The sequence below is a fragment of the Buteo buteo genome, chromosome Z (assembly GCF_964188355.1).
Source record: "Buteo buteo chromosome Z, bButBut1.hap1.1, whole genome shotgun sequence".
NCBI classification, from domain to species: Eukaryota; Metazoa; Chordata; class Aves; order Accipitriformes; family Accipitridae; genus Buteo; species Buteo buteo.
Window position 1 is genome coordinate 49506691 of NC_134204.1, and position 16097 is coordinate 49522787.

At 45.9% G+C, this 16097-nt stretch overlaps 1 protein-coding gene across 4 annotated transcripts; it reads left to right on the forward strand.

Moving 5' to 3' along the window:
- Positions 1-1689: 1689 nt before the first annotated feature.
- On the forward strand, positions 1690-12294 carry S1PR3 (sphingosine-1-phosphate receptor 3). Of its 4 annotated transcripts, XM_075020145.1 has the most exons (3): positions 2519-3338; positions 5117-5254; positions 7465-12294. In XM_075020145.1, the coding sequence occupies exon 3, from the start codon at positions 7646-7648 to the stop codon at positions 8777-8779; it is 1134 nt and encodes a 377-aa protein (XP_074876246.1). In that variant the 5' UTR covers positions 2519-3338; positions 5117-5254; positions 7465-7645; the 3' UTR covers positions 8780-12294. The 4 variants fall into 4 exon arrangements, with proteins under 4 accessions (XP_074876244.1, XP_074876247.1, XP_074876246.1 ...); XM_075020143.1 differs by lacking the exons at positions 2519-3338; positions 5117-5254 and adding an exon at positions 1690-1898; XM_075020146.1 differs by lacking the exons at positions 2519-3338; positions 5117-5254 and adding an exon at positions 1970-2187.
- The last annotated feature ends 3803 nt before the right edge of the window (positions 12295-16097 follow it).

Genomic DNA, 16097 nt, shown 5'->3' on the forward strand with positions numbered 1-16097 from the left:
CTGCACTCACTGGTGGGACTGCATTGCTCAAGGCTCTTTGCAGCAGAAAGGCTTTCAGACACCACCATGCCAGATACCACCATCAGAGGCCTCAGTCAGAGATAACATCTGGCCTGCACCATCAATACACCACTCCCCATGCATACTCCTCTGCAGAGGAGAGTAATTTCTCTGTACTGTAGTGGGGCCTTGCTGTGAGCTGCTCCTATGGGATGGTGGCAAGTCCAGCTGAGGAAGGCATATCAAAACCATCACAGGCAGCAGGGCACAGTTTGCCACCTCCTGGCACCATTGCCAAAAAATTTCTCTGGTGGCAGGATCCTGTCCCCTCACCTATGACAGTCTGATCAGAATGACTATTTCTTCTGGCTCCCCTCTCCAAGAAGGAAGACAAAAGGTAGTAAAGGAAATACAAGGAAATAGGGAAAAGAACAAGGAAAGGCAGCAGGCCACGAAGCCAGGCCAGGGTCTGCTTACTGAAACATCTGCTCTGTAAGAACTGCGCCTTGATGGCATGCGGCAAGCAGCTGTCAGGAGGACTACAGAGCTTCCCAGGGTGGTTTGCAGGGAAACTGTCGGACAAGGCTTTTCTGTGCAATGGGAGAGCACCGACTCACGGGGCCGGGCTCCCCCTTGCCAAAAAGTGGTGTGTGCTTTTATGTGGCATGGAAGGAGTTTTCCACTCCTTTTCCCTTCCACAGAAGAGAGCAGCTTTCACACAGCACGTGTCAGGGAAGGACAGGAGATACGGCTAGGACCACCACATGTTGCAGAATAGCCCTATCCATAGCTAAGAGGGGCCGTATCCATTGGGTCCATCAGCTTTGAAGCAATTTTACCAGCATTTCGCCCTACATAGTCCTTATTTCCTATAAAGGTCCTAAACCAGAAGGGTTTTATTACTCATCTTCAGCAGATAAAAAGCAGTCACAGAAACACACCACTTGTTCTGCTACATCAGCTGAAACTTCTGGCTATAAAAAGCCTAGTTCTGCTTTCTTCCAGGACTTTTCTTCCCTATGGAGTAGCAGCGCAGGCGACCCAACAGCTGAGCCCGTGGCATGAGTCCCAGCGTGACAATGCTCAGCTCCAGACAGGAGGCTCCCAAGAAAAACACTGATTGCAGCGAGACAGCTAGGCAACCCAACACGCCTGCCTGCGCTTAGCAAGGCTGTTGTAGGGTTCCTGTTTGCCAGCTCACCATATCCCTTTCTGACAGAAAGTTTTGCTGTACCCACAGGCATCTTACAAGTATGTTTAAATTAGATGGTTGTAGGATCCGGGTTTCAAATTCTTTTCCAAAGTACTGCTTCCATTACCGAGGCAATCTGTGTGCCTATCGCCATCCTTGAGTTGCTGCAATTACTCAGTCAATAACTCTGTCAAGAGGTACCTTACTAAGAGCACGCTGTAATTGGCAGCTCTGGGTCAAACCAGCCGTATTTTCACTCGGAGTTTCTGAATGCTTCACCCTGTGTCACCCGTGTCAAGCTTCCTGAAGATCCCATTATTAGACACAGTACAATAGAGGGGCAGATGCAGGAGCGGTGGACCTCGCCCAAGTACGCCTAATAGCCCGAGCCGAGCGAGGACGACCCAGAATTTCCTCCCTCCCCCCCGCGCTCCGCGGACATTACAAATACTCGGGCGCGGGCTCAGCCGTCTCACATCGCACCCCGGCTGCCCATCGCGCCGGGGGCTTCACCGGCGGCCCTGCCCTGCCGGCAGAGAGCCAGCCCCGCAGGGCTGCTCCCTCCGGCGCGGGGCTCGCGTGGGTGGGTGGCGAGGGGCGAAGGGGCGGGCTGAAGCGGGGCGGGCCGGGGGGCCGGCAAGGACCGCCGGAGTAGGGAGCGAAGCCCGTCCGGAGACGACGGCGGCGTGGGAGCAGCGTGCTGGAGGCAGGAGCCGGGGGGACGGCCGTGGGGCGGGGGTGGGGGGCAGAGAAGAGCCCGGAGGGGAGGTCGGGCGGGGGTGCCCGGGCGGGGCGGCCTCGGGCAGCGGCGGCGGGGAGCACGGAGCCGCGGGGAGCGGCGGCGGCGGCGGGGCAGGGCCGGGGCGATCCCAGCGCCGCCCGGCCCGGCCCGGCCCGGCCCAGCGCAGCCCCGGGGGCCGAGCGGCGCCGTGCAGCCGGCGAGGTCGGACGCGGCGGCCGCGGAGCGCCGGGAGGACGCGGCGGGGACGCAGCAGGTACTTGGCCTTGCCTCCGGGACGGCCCTGCCCGTAACCCCGCCTGCCCCCGTGCCCCCTCTCTCCCCGCTCCCTGGGCGGCGGGCTGCGCCCCGCCGGTGCCGCGCCCCGCCGGTGCCGCGCCTCCCCGCGGCCCGCCCGTCGGGGCCGTCCGCCCTTCGGCGAGCGACGGGCGAGGTGTCCCCGGGCGGCCGGGCGGGGGCAGCGGCGCCGCTGCGCCTGCCGTGCCGGTGTGGTGGGAGCGGGAGAGCCGCCGTGCAGGCGGTGCCTTCGGGGCGCCGCGTAGAGGCGCCGCGGCCGGCGCGGAGCGGCGGCGGGTCGAGGGGAAAGCCCGAGCCTGTGAGTGGAGTCTGGTTTCCCGTGCGGGACGGCCGCGCCGCGGACACGTCGGGGCTGTCCTGAGGTACCTTAGGCGAGACGTTTGACGCCCCCGAAAGTTCAGGTCGCGGCAGCAGGGCGAATTTGCGAAGGGAGCACTGCAGTTACGGGTCGGGAGCGCTGGGAGCCGGTGAGGGGGAAGAAGTAGATGTGCCTTCCTGTAACGTGCAGGAGTTAAAGCACCCGGGAGCTCCTGCGTGAGAGACCCATGTGGGCTACTCGGAATTACAAAACACAAACTGATGTCTAAAATCCAGGAAGCCAAGAAAAATAACCATTTATTAAAGGCTTTTCTGAGGCTGCAAGCTGCCAGCACATTCACTTAAAAAAAAAAAATCTTTTGAAAGTTTATTTGAGTTGTCCAAGACATTGTTCTGCAGCAGATGTTTGTTGTCTAAACTTCAGTTGCATCTAGCACAGCTTAATTTCAGAGTGGAAATGTGTATTGAAATGTGCTGCTGTTCTCAAAAGCCTTTTCTGCTCTTAAATTTAACACTGTCAGGGCGTGCCTGATAAATTACACGTTTACTTTTCATCAGGAAAGTCTTTACAAATAAATAAAATACACAAAAGTTTGGCTTCAGATACGCAGTCTTGTCTTTCCCTTTGCCATTTTGAAAATTGTCATTGGTGGCCAAAGCGTATGGCTGCGTGTGGAAGAGAAGGGAGAACAGCAACGTGTGTGGTGCTGGTGAGGGGATGTCTGGTCTCTTTGGTCAAGTCTGTTTGTGGATATCTGGAAGGCAAGGAAATATGATTCCAGCTGAATTACAGTAAGTGCACTGAACGAATAGCATTTTATGTTCTTGTGTAGGCAAAAGTACATAGCGGAAAGTTAAGTCCTGTTCTCACTTGTGCTTTATTCTCACTTGTTGCTTTGGTTTCAGAATATCATGAAAATTGAGAGCAGTTTGGCTCACTGTTTTGAAAATACAAATTTCTTAATCCTCCAGCTGTAAAGTACCCAGTGACTCATGAGACGGTAAAAGCCCTCAGCTCCCTGTGGGACTCTTACCAGAGCACCTGCTGGGAACAGAGAGCAGAGGTGTACTGGGGATGGTTGCTGAAGGGCTTTGGCATGCCCATTATCACAAGTTCCTCGTTGCCTCCTGGCACTGGGAATTACACATTCCCACAGAAAACATTGCAGGTTGACTCCAGCTGCCTTAGCCAGGGTGTTATCTGTGAGGAGCTGGTTGGAGGTACAGCCCCAAGTCTCTGCCTGTACCACTGTGTGGTGGGGCTGGAGAGGGCAGTGGAGGTGTGCCTTGCCATAGGGCAGATCGAGGGGTTGTGGCCTACTGCACAACATTGCCCTTTCCATGGCACATGTGGCACAGGGACCATACAGACCCTGGTAGACCCTAGGGATGTAAGCCGTGGTAGAGAACCCCTGCTCCAACCTGGAAGGGTGCTCGACCCTACTAGATCCTTGACCTCAGCAGGGGATCACACTAACCGCTGTGGGAACCCCAAAGCATGGCAGTGGGCAGGGAGGTTGCCCAGGAGGGGGAAGTCATGGTGCTTGCTGCTGACCCCAACTGCTCCCTGCATCCTTGGAGCAGGGAGGACAAAGGTCAGCCAGATAGCTGAAGGAGGCAAGTGAACTGTCTTCCACGTGACTGTGGTTCTTGACATTGTACCGCAGCCTTTATTTGAGTAATTTAGCAAACGCTGTTTTGGCCATCACATCCGTGAGGAAGTATATCCAGATTGCCCCTGCACTGCCAATAAGTTTATCTTTCTAGTGGTACCTGGTGGTGCCGTGATAGGGATCTTCCGGTTTGCTTTAGAGGGAATAAAACTGATTTCCGGTGGTATCAAGAGCTCGGCATTTTGAGGTATGTAACCAAGGCAATGCTCAATACACAACATGCCACAGACAGGCTCTTCAGGTCTTTTTTTTAATGTTTTGAGCTGAGGTCCATACTTTGCAGCTAGTGGCTAGTCCTCTGTATATGACTGGGACAAAGGTGTTTTGAGGAGTAAGTTGTAGAGCTGTCAGGAAGCATTGACACAGATATCCTGGACCTGGCTGCTGCTGTCTTGTTATAATATATCACCAACTTTAATTTTTCTAACTGTTAAAAAATGAATGTGCTTTCTGAGTTACTGACTACAAAGCAGGGGGGAAACAAAGAAGTAGTATGGCTGAGAGATATTACCTGGAAATGTTGCTACCAGAAGAGAATAAATTTTAATTTATTACATTATTATTTATATTAACTTTGAAGTAACTTGTGAGTGATATTCATTCCCTGAGAGTCCTGACAAGCAGTAATGTTACAGCCTCCATTGCCTTGCCACTAGCCTGTCAGAGGCAAAGATTTACTTTTGTGATACTAAGTTTGCTGTAATAATTTTTAAGGGAAGAAGTAATTACAAACAATGGAAGAGACCCTGTGTGATTTCTGCTGATTGAGTGCATTGTCCATGCCTTCAGCCAGGGGAACTGGAATAGCACCATTACCTTTAGTACAGTCATGATAGTTTACAGGTGCTGAGTTGTGGCTGATAAAGTCCTGAGTCTGGCATATAATTTTCTTCACAGAAAGAAATGTATCTGTCCTTCGACAGACCAGTATGATAACTCTGCTTGGAAAAGACTTATAGAGACATTTATTTTGTTGCATGTGGTGCTCTTAAATGATATGAATATGATTCTCTCAGGCAGCCATCGGCCAGTCTGGTGAGTATTGCTAGTTTAGCCATCGTTAACAAGTACTTTTCTAGTCAAATGTAATTGTTTATTTTACAGTGGAAAGCACTTGCAATTCATATGGACACAGTGGCATTTTGTTATAAGCCAATACAATGAAAGACTGTGATAGTTTATGTGATAACAGTGTGCAGATGGCAACTGAATTTCAATTAGACTGAACCTTAGCTGTGGTGAAGTTGTTCTGTTGAAGACCTTAACTGTTAAAGAGGTCAACAACTCAAGGGACCAGTTCCACCCCTGGGAAATGAATGAGGTGGTTGCTGTCATCTTTAGTGTAAGAAAGACAGAAAGACCGAGGACACCAAGCAGTAACTGTGTCTCTTGGATAATATGTCTCTCCCAGTGGGTCTCCACCAAAGCAGTTTGGACCTAAGAACTAGAATGGGGAAATAATAACAATAATAACAATAAGAAGAAGAAGAAGAAGAAGAAGTAAATAGTAAATTATTTTCTCAGAAAATAATTCTAAAACATCTCAAATGTACTAAAGAATTCAAGTCAATTCACTGTAGGCTTTTGTCAGATTACTCCTTTTCTGAAGGAGGGAATCCAGGAAAAGGCGGCGGGGGGGGAATAAGGTGTGGGTCGTCCTTTAAATCCCTTTACATTCATCTGCGATGCGGTTTGCTCCTCCCCTCTTCCAGAAGGCACTTGAAAATGTGTCTCCCACTTTTCAAGAGCCCAAAACCAAGTGCTGGAACAGCAGTGGCTCACATGTTTTTGTGATCTTGAGAAACCTGTATATAGAATCATAGAATCATAGAATGGTTTGAGTTGGAAGGGACCTTAAAGATCATCTAGTTCCATTCCCCCTTCCCTCGATACCCATCCTTTGAAAGTGTCTTTCATGTGTTTGGGAAATGCTTGTGGCCCTTGAGTAAATAAATGGTAAGGTCAGGAGCTCTAGCACTTAAAGAGTTCCATAAACTAAGCTATTTAATTTTGGGTGAGTGGGAAGTGTCCTCCCATCCAGTACAACTTTTTATTTTCTTACCTTTCCCAGAAAAAGTTTAAATCTTTACACACTTGGTTCAGATGGAATCAGTTCTCTCCTCGTCCCCATTCTGGTTGGGTTACCAAGCTGAAAAATTAGCTATCTGCTCATCCTCAGTACATACGTTTGGGTCATGAGCAATGATTCTCATTGGAGCATGCAGCAACTAAACTATAATATTTCTGGTAAAACAGTAAGTGCTTCTGACATCTTCTGATGTTTTTACAAAGCTGTGCAGATCTCTTCCAATATTTATATATGGCAATGGAAAAAAGACAGCTAGTAGGATCTGCTGTGCAAATGCAACCTATCAAAGTCCATGGGAAAATGTTCCAGTTAATCTAAGTTGTAACTTAAAGAAAAACAGAAGTATATTGAGAAGGACAATTAAAGTTGGTATAGCTATTTTTTATTTAAAAAAAACCCAGCAACATTAAATGTATGTCTTGTATACATATGCAAAGGAAAAAAAAAGTAAAGTGAACCATAAAGAAAAGCAATACTTACAAAAATATGACTTGCTGTTTATTTAAGAAAGGGTAGCAGAAATCCAACTAATTTGAATGGGAAGTAGGATTGATTTTATGACAACTGGCTTTCAGAGCATCTCCTTAACTGTAAATAGCATAATTTTGTACCATCAAGGGTGGGAAGTTATTTTAGGCACTGGCATCAAGACTTGACACCAACTTTCTCAAGGTCTTTGCTACCTTAGGTCTGCAGGGGGAACAGGGACAAGCTTTGAAAGCAGTGAGTTTGCCCTGCTGCTACTCAGGCAGTGATGGTTGGGTGGTGGTTCGGTAGCGCCACATATACGTAGATCTTTTTGAGGAGTGAGCTGGTTGCTGTGTACACTGGGGCTTGCTGGGACTGTTTTCTAGTCCTCTCACTGCTCCCCTGCATTTTTTTCAGCATGGAAATTTTGTAGGGGGAAACACCTATGCGCAGTTCTCCACATTGCCCTTGTATTTCTCCAGCAGAGATGCATGTGTGCAGAGCATGACCGACGGCTTACCCACAGCTACCTCGATAAGCGTGCAGCCATGCTAGACCTTGGTGCCCCATTGTAGTCAGCGTTGCCCTCAGCTCCTGGGTTTATGTTGCAGCTTGAGCACCCGCGTGGGCCAAGGGTGACATGAGAAGACAGGGAGATTTATGTTGCATTTGTTGATTTTATTTTCAGAGCCTGGTTTGCAAGCTACTCTCCCAAATTAATATGCGAGGCTTGCTGGAGCTGGGGATACACACCACCTGCCCAGAGGAGTGCTTGGAGAAACGTGGCTTGATCTCCCTCTTGTGGAAAATTATTGGAACTAGATTCTCGTGATAGTAAAGAAGAAAAGTCCAGAATCGGTGAGCAAACAATGGCAGCAATTACCATGCCACCTGTCAGCCCTCAAGGAAATGAAGAGATGGACTCCCTGATCGTATTGCATTATAATTACACAGGAAAGCTTATTTTAAGGGAAAAGGCAACTGATAACATAGACCTGCCCACTATAGCATTTCTTATCATATGTAGTTTCATAGTCTTGGAAAACTTGATGGTGTTGATTGCCATATGGAAAAACAATAAATTTCACAACCGCATGTACTTTTTTATTGGCAATCTAGCTCTCTGTGATCTTTTAGCTGGGATTGTTTACAAAGTAAACATTCTTATGTCTGGGAAGAAAACTCTGAGCTTGTCCTCCACAATCTGGTTCATTAGGGAAGGCAGCATGTTTGTTGCCCTGGGAGCCTCTACTTTCAGCTTACTAGCAATAGCTATTGAGCGGCATCTGACCATGATTAAAATGAGGCCTTATGATGCAAATAAAAAGTACAGAGTGTTCCTTCTCATTGGTACATGCTGGCTTATTTCAATTTCCTTGGGTGCCTTACCCATCCTTGGCTGGAACTGTATAAACAACTTACCAGATTGCTCAACAATTTTGCCTCTGTACTCCAAGAAGTATGTTGTGTTCTGTGTTAGTATCTTCATAGCCATTTTGGTTGCCATTGTCATCCTCTATGCCCGTATCTACATCCTGGTGAAGTCCAGCAGTCGTAATGTCACTAATCACAATAACTCGGAGCGGTCCATGGCACTCCTTAGGACCGTCGTGATCGTTGTTAGTGTCTTCATTGCCTGTTGGTCTCCTCTGTTCATCCTGTTCCTCATTGATGTGGCCTGCAGAGTCAAGGAGTGTTCTATCTTGTACAAAGCCAACTGGTTTATTGCTCTGGCAGTCATCAATTCTGCAATGAACCCCATCATCTACACTCTGGCCAGTAAGGAAATGCGTAGGGCTTTCTTTCGCCTTGTTTGTGGCTGCCTGATGAAATCCAGGGTGGCCAGATCTTTGCCTATTCAGGCCACACCAGATCACAGTCGAAGTAAATCCAGCAGCAGCAACACCCAGAAGCCAAAGGAAGATTTCCCACCAATGAATGTGGCCTCGTGTATTGCTGAGAGAAATGAATCTCCATTTCACAACGGAAAATTCTGTAAGTAAAGGACTCCTCGAGACAAGTACCTTTCTGTGGCTTTTAGATTTAAACTACAAGTGTGGTTTAAGTATTCATGCACTTAAGTCAAAGGGCAAAACACTAACCACTTATTTAACTTTGAGGACTTATTTATCAACAATCATTTGCTTTGAGTGTTCATTCAATAACGCACCTGATTCATAAAAAAACATTCATGCTACCCAACAACCAGGACAGAGTCCATGCACATCTAGTGACATTGTGCACCACGATGGCATTGCATGATGCGGCTTCATTTGGCACTGCCTGATCTAGCAAGACATCAATAAAACCTGTTAGAAACTTCAGCATTCACTAAATACTGCTGATGAACAGAAAATGAGCGCAATTACTGCCAACTGGGAGAAAAGCTCATTACATATGTTGGTGATTATAGTTCTCTATATGTATCTTGCTGTTATGTTAATGGCCTTATATGTATGTGGTATAAATAGCTGTATATTTGTACAATTCCTTATTACAAAGTTGTTGTTTGGTAAAAGTTTACAATATGCTAAACATTGTATTGCAGTGTACAGTGTAAGGTGACAAATTATACAAATAGATGTGTTTCAATGGGGATATTTGAAAATATATGAAGTAGTAGCTTTTAACTGACAGGAACTTCAACATGACGTATCAATGCAGTATTTTTATTTTTTCTGCTGTTACTCAAACTTCTAATGTGTAGTGAAAGACAACATGACAGTTGTCACTGTGGCATTTCACAACTTATTTTAAACAAGGAGTAGTAAAATAACCATTGAGAGAGACTATATGTGTTCACTGTTTAAAGTAGTTAAAATGTGACCCAACAATACATGTGTATCAAGTGTATGTACTGTTTCAATGCATATATTTTTACTTACTATTTCCAATGTATTTAAAAATGTACGTCAAACTTAGGTAAACCTGTGTACATTGTGAATGCACTACTTAAGCTGAGATTCTTCAGTTCTAAAACAGAGATATATCATTTCAGAAAGCGATGAACCACAACGGGTCCCTGTGGAGTTCCTTCTTTTCTCTCTAGGCACTACCACAGCATGGGATTGTGTTAGAAATTCTCCCTGGGAAGAAGTTCACCCAGTGGGACAAGATCCCATTTTCTGGCAACAGGACCCTACACTCCCACCATCTCCAGGCACTTTTGCAGATACAAGAGGGAAGATGCAGTACAACAGGATCATGCTGAAGGGCATATCTCCATTTATTCCTGACCCTGCCTTGGATCTGGAATGAAAGCCTGTTTAGTTTGGAAGACCTGGAGCCCCAGACTTACTTTTTTGAGAGGCTGTTCCAGAGAAACCTGTATGAAAACAACTTCACGGTTCATTACTGCCTTACCAGCCTCAGTACAGGATGGTGTTCAGCATCAAAGGGATTCCTTGAGACCTAGAGCAGTTAAGACTTTATAAACATCTGATTTCAAGTGTGCATGGAAGTGGCCCGTGGTACTTCCATCAATAGTTCAGTCCGCGTGGAAGTGGCCCGTGGTACTTCCATCAATAGTTCCAGTCTGGATGGAAGTGGCCTGTGGTAATTCCATCAATAGTTGCAGTCTGCATGGAAGTGGCCTGTGGTACTTCCATCAATAGTTCAGTCCGCATGGAAGTGGCCCGTGGTACTTCCATCAATAGTTCCAGTCTGGATGGAAGTGGCCCGTGGTACTTCCATCAATAGTTGCAGTCCGCATGGAAGTGGCCCGTGGTCCTTCCATCAATAGTTCCAGTCAGCATGGAAGTGGCCCGTGGTACTTCCGTCAATAGTACTTTATGGCTGGAGGCTTCAGTGGAGGCTGATGGGAAATATTGATTCTAGTTCCTATTGCCTTTTAGTAAGAATGTAAGCATCTAACTTTATTGGGTTCTTTCAAAAATTTGTGTTTAATGTCTCAAATCACACCTTGCCTTATGCACAATCAGTAGTAGTTGAGGCTTTTTTAATACGCAGCCTGAAAGAGCTCATCCTTAGCTTTACTCTGGTCTTAATCATTTAAAGCAGCAGCATTAGACTCTTCTCAAGTGTGTACAGTGTATAAGTTGTGTAATGTGTGTAGCAGAAGCCTTTAAAATGTAGACATTTGCATCATGATTGTCTTTTACAAGTTAACAGTCTGCTTGTAAATGTTTTATGGTGTTAGGAAAGTGTAAGAACAAAGAAAAACTGTATTTGAATGAAATAACTGTGAAAGAGTGTAGTTAGTGTGAAGTAATTTCTACCAAAAATGTTGAAAAGCAGTGCACTTAGAGAAAAAGCTAAATTAAGCTAAGCATGATGTAACTGTATGAACTGCAGATACAGGCTGGGTCAGCAGCTCTGTAGCTTTGTGAGAAATAGAACTGGTGACATTGCATTGCCATGGCTTGCTTAGGTTTTTAGATCTTACAGTGCTACTTGGCTGTATTTTCAGTGTGGAAGTTCTCCGCTGAAGTTGTGTCTTTGAAAACTGCCAGCTAAAATATTTGTGTGCTCCTAAATGTTAGTTCACAAAGTGGTGGCACGTGGCAGCATTCCTTGCTACTGTAGAGCAGAAAGGCCTTCGCAACACAATGGTTTGAGAAAACATTGTGGCTGACCCCACACCAACTCTCATGTCAAGGATGTTACGTGATTCTCTCTGTTTAGGTGAAAAAAAATGAGTATTTTTAATAGCCAAAGTCGAAGAATATGCACATAGAAGTGAGTTTTAACATCTGGATCTAGCCTTAGCTATTGTCAGAGTTGATGCAAGGTACAAGTAATGCAAGCAACTCCACTGTTGGAGGCCATGTGATTGCATGTCACTACAAAAACCTTTCACTCTACTCTGATTTCCTTCTCTTTGTTTTGGAGCTATGGGGATATTTTGTTAGTTCACTACCCTGCTGTACTTGAAGCAGGCTCCTAAGATTCATGGGTTCACATGTAACACTGATAATATAATTTGCAAAGTACTTATGACTGAAGAGAAGAAAAACTACTGTGGATACAGTCTTCAGTGGGTACATCCCACTGGGACATATTAGGTAAAGCACAGATTCTGGAAGATTTCAGAGCAAAATTTTCAAGTAGGGCAAGTGAAGGGCTTAACAGCAGTAGGCCATAAACAACCAGGAAGATGTCCTATCCTTGAAGCTGGAAAAAGATGGAGGATAGCTTCTTTCACCCTAAGATACTGAAAGTTCCTTAAAATACATCCCAGAATCCAAGCTTTTTATCATCTAGGCTGATTTGAGCATACAAGAAACGGAATCAGGTCTCCCTTTCCCAATTGGTTTTACATGGAGCAAAAGCTACAAAGGAGACGTAACATCTCATTCATATTATTTCATTAATTGGAATATTTATTTTGGTTCTGGATTACAAAAGAAAGGCAAATCAAATGACCTAAGGAGGAAAAAAAAGCTTTCACACAAGATGCTTTCCAAAAGTCTTTTATTGCCAACAGTCTTACAGAGTATTTTCAACTGATCAGGTACCATAAACATTTTGAAAACTTCTAATTAAATCTCAAACCTTTGAACCAAAGTTGTTGTGTAGCAGTCATTTTTTCAAAGAATGGGAAAAAAGGTTTTGGCCTTCTGTGGAAAACACGCATTTAAACTTTGGGTGTCATGCCTGAAAGCAGTACCCATGGGAACGAACGCTGTGCAGCCTAAGGCGGTAGGCTCTGCCTCCACCGTCCCGGAGTCGCGGGCAGGCTTCGCCCATGCTTTCCTGGGAGCCGACTCGGTCCCTTGGCTTGCCTGCTTGGAGGGCTGTCTGCTCCAGCAGCACCGCGCACGGCTGCTCCCTTGCACAGGCACATTTTACGAGGAGCAACTGTAATTAGGGTGTCGCGCTGCCTACGAGGTTTGTCGTTTCCACCTGCTCTAGCAAGGAAATGGAAAACAGGCCGGTGCGTGAAGTCCCGGGTGCCAAAAAGCTGGGGTCCTGAGAGCGGCCGCTCTGCCCCTGCTGAGCGGAGGTGTGCTGGCGTCTGCCCCGGGTGGTGCCATTTAACCTACCAACCAAGGGCGCAGCTCGGCCCCTTGGCTTTGCTGGGAGCTGTGGACCCCGTGGCCGTCCCAGGCCTGGCGACACTCCCTTCTCAAGGCAAAACTCGGAGCGGGGGCGGGGGGGGGCACGGCAGCAGCAATCACGGGTTTCTGCTTGGCCACCACTGAGCCGTGAGGCTTGCCGCAGCCCTGAAGCCTCCTGGCAGCTGAAGTGGGCCGGAGGCACCGTGTGGAGGCATCCCGGTGTCCATGCTGCCTTCAGGGCTGCATTTCTTCTCCCCAAGAGGAACGTAACTGCCCAGGGCATCCCCAGGCTCAACTTTTCGTCAAGTGGACAAGAGGGAAGGGCCTTTGCAAGGAGACGCTCGGGCGGTGGAGGAAGAGGGTTTGGGGAATATCAGCCCAGCTAAGCTTCCTTCTGGCGTGGAGCCTTTCTCTGCTCCACAGTACACTGAATAGCTGCTCTTGCATGGGCCTTGTCCTTGCAGTCACTCTCCACGGAAAGACCATGGAGTGGGCTACCCTCACCTATTCAGTGTGCCGAGCAGGAAAGCTACCTTTTCAGGAGAGGGCATCATCTGGCCCAGAAGAAGGGCCCATACGAGCAATTATTTGCATGGTGAAAATGGTATTTGTCAAAAATGAACCCGTGGACATCAGTGCTGCCTCTGTCAAAGTAAATGGAGCTCCTCTGATGTAAAGTTAGTGTAACTGAGATCAAACTCCTCATGTGCCATTTGGTCCTCTGACATTTTTCATCCCTGTTTCTACTGAGATGAGTAGTTCATTGACTAACTAATATTCAATATCCAGATAAACCTTGAAGAATTTCATTTCTTCTGCTACAAAATGGGCATCCCTCCAGGTAAATTTAAAAAAAAAAAAAAAAAATTAGGCAATTGGGGAACCTGGGCATAGGAGGACAGACTCAAGCCCACTTTACATGCATTTCGATCCAATAGTAGTGCTCATTATTTTATTACTTTGGTTAATCATATACAAACTGAATAGTCAGAAAACAGTTGCATGACACTTATATTCCAGATTCTGTTGCTCAAGGACTTCCTCAGAGACAAAATTTGCCTCTATAACCAGAATACCACAATCAGCGGACAGGCAAAAACTTGAGATTCACAAAAGTGGTTGGGAAAATAAATGATCACAATATTTCCACATACATTATTTTTCCTGCAATTCTCAGTTAAAAATGTTTCTAAAAGTGATAAATATTAATAAGTAACAGATGTACAGTCAAACTCCCTTTTACAGCAAAATATGCACTTTTATGTTGTTGCTGCCCACACAGTGCAAAGAAAAACAATTACCTCAAAAGAAGAAACCTGGACTGAGGTTTAACTCTGAAGGATTTCACTGAGAAGCAGTTATCACACCAATCCAGCCACAAAAGACACAAATATATATCAATTATAATCTTTACATTCTTCACTTAATAAAAAAATGCACTGATTTTGAATGAATATATGCCTGGGTGTGTTTGGTGCTGTTTGCCTCATGGAAGAAAACGGAGGACTGCTGGAAAAGGCTGTCATTTGACCTGTATGTTATTTGACCTTCAGAATAGCTACATAAAATGTAAATCTGCATCTTAATCTCAAAATCTGAGGCTACCTTCCTTTTCTGAGTCATCTGTGCTGTCTTCCACAAAGTGGCATAGCTGAACGAGTCACCCAGCTTTAGCTTCCTTCTTCCTGTGGTTTCCATGGCTTGTTCTGTTGTCAAACAAGGTTTAAACACTCTTTATATGGTGCTTTTGCTAGAAATGTATAGTTCTGAAATCTTACCTCCTTTACTGAGACAAAAAAAAAAGCCCTGTTTTTTCTCAATGGAAGCCATACAAGATGCCTATGTTGGAGTAGGCAGAGAAACAGATCAGGGCTTATGAACATAAATGTCTCAAAAAGAGATGAGCAGTAGGCATTGCCTAAGTATTTTGCAGTTCCCCTCCCCAGAGGTTCCGCTTTAACTCTATCAACCAATTAACATGTTTATAATTTGGCAATAGCTCTCTATTTTCATCAGTGGCTTTAAAGCCTATCGGCTCATGTTTCCAGGCTTCACATTTCTTATCCCTGGGGTTTTCTCTCCCAAGACAGCTTTTCACGCCCTGTCCAAGCCTCTGGTGAACTGCAGGCCAATTGTATGTCCGTGTTACCTTTTCCACAGGCCTGCCCTCATTCCAGCTGCATCCAATGCAGCTGTGAGCAAGGTCCGCAGACACTGTGTGCCAGTGAGTAGAGTAAGTACAGCTGAGCACAGAGCTTTTAGTGGGAATTTGCCCATATCCTGACAGCTTTGAGAAAGCATAGATTTGTGGAGAGCACAACCCTAGGTTTGGGCAAAAAGACCTAGCAAATCAACATATTTTTGACAGTACACTAAGGTAAATCTGAATTTGGATTCTATGCAGACATATTTTTTAAATGTCTGAGACATAAAAAGGGAAGTGTGTCTGTTACTTCAGCTTAGACTTTGTTTATGCAAATATGGTTTACTTAATATAAATTCTTGGTTCTACCACTTACTTCAGATAGACATTGGATGCTAAGAACAAAGGCCTGGAAGCAGGATTTGTAACCTTTTGTCAGAATATTCACAAGTTCCAAATTTCCCCCTTAGAGCTGCAAATTTCCTGGAGGCTGCAAAACTCTGCTAGTTTTCAAATGGAGCATTTGCTACTTACGAACATCTAAATATGCATCAATTCTATTATGAATACATTGTAGCTGGCATCTGGCACTTGATGTGCCAGAAGCAATCACACTGTGGTATAAATTTTTTTAAATTCTCCTCATCTTACTGCACAACATGATGCCTGGGAACCATGATGATAAGAAATGTGAGCATATTATTCCACAGAGGAGAAAAAGAATGAATCCAGGATATGGAAAATTTAGTGCTGGCAGGTGACATTTGCCAGACTGTTAGTAAACATTTTCTTCTGGTGACAGTGCACATTTTGCAGGCGAATCCCGGTCCCAGGACTATGTCTTTTGTTCAAGCGTTTACTGACCATGTGTGTCAGAGAGGTTTCTGGCAGAGACAGTGGTGTCTCCCATTGTGAACCCTGTAGGATGTGAAGTGGAGGGAAGCTGCTGCATAACCTTCTGTCCTCACTGTGTGTGCAAAGCCCTGGGCAGGGAGGCAGGCAGCAAGCCACGGAAATTGCATCTCCTCCTATGGTCTCCACCCAGGCATAGCCAGTTTGAACAACCTTTTCTTGCACTAGGGAAGGGAATGTGGGAGTCCTCACTCTGAGCAAACTCCCATTGAAGTCAGAAGGTAATTCAGTCTTCAAATCACATTT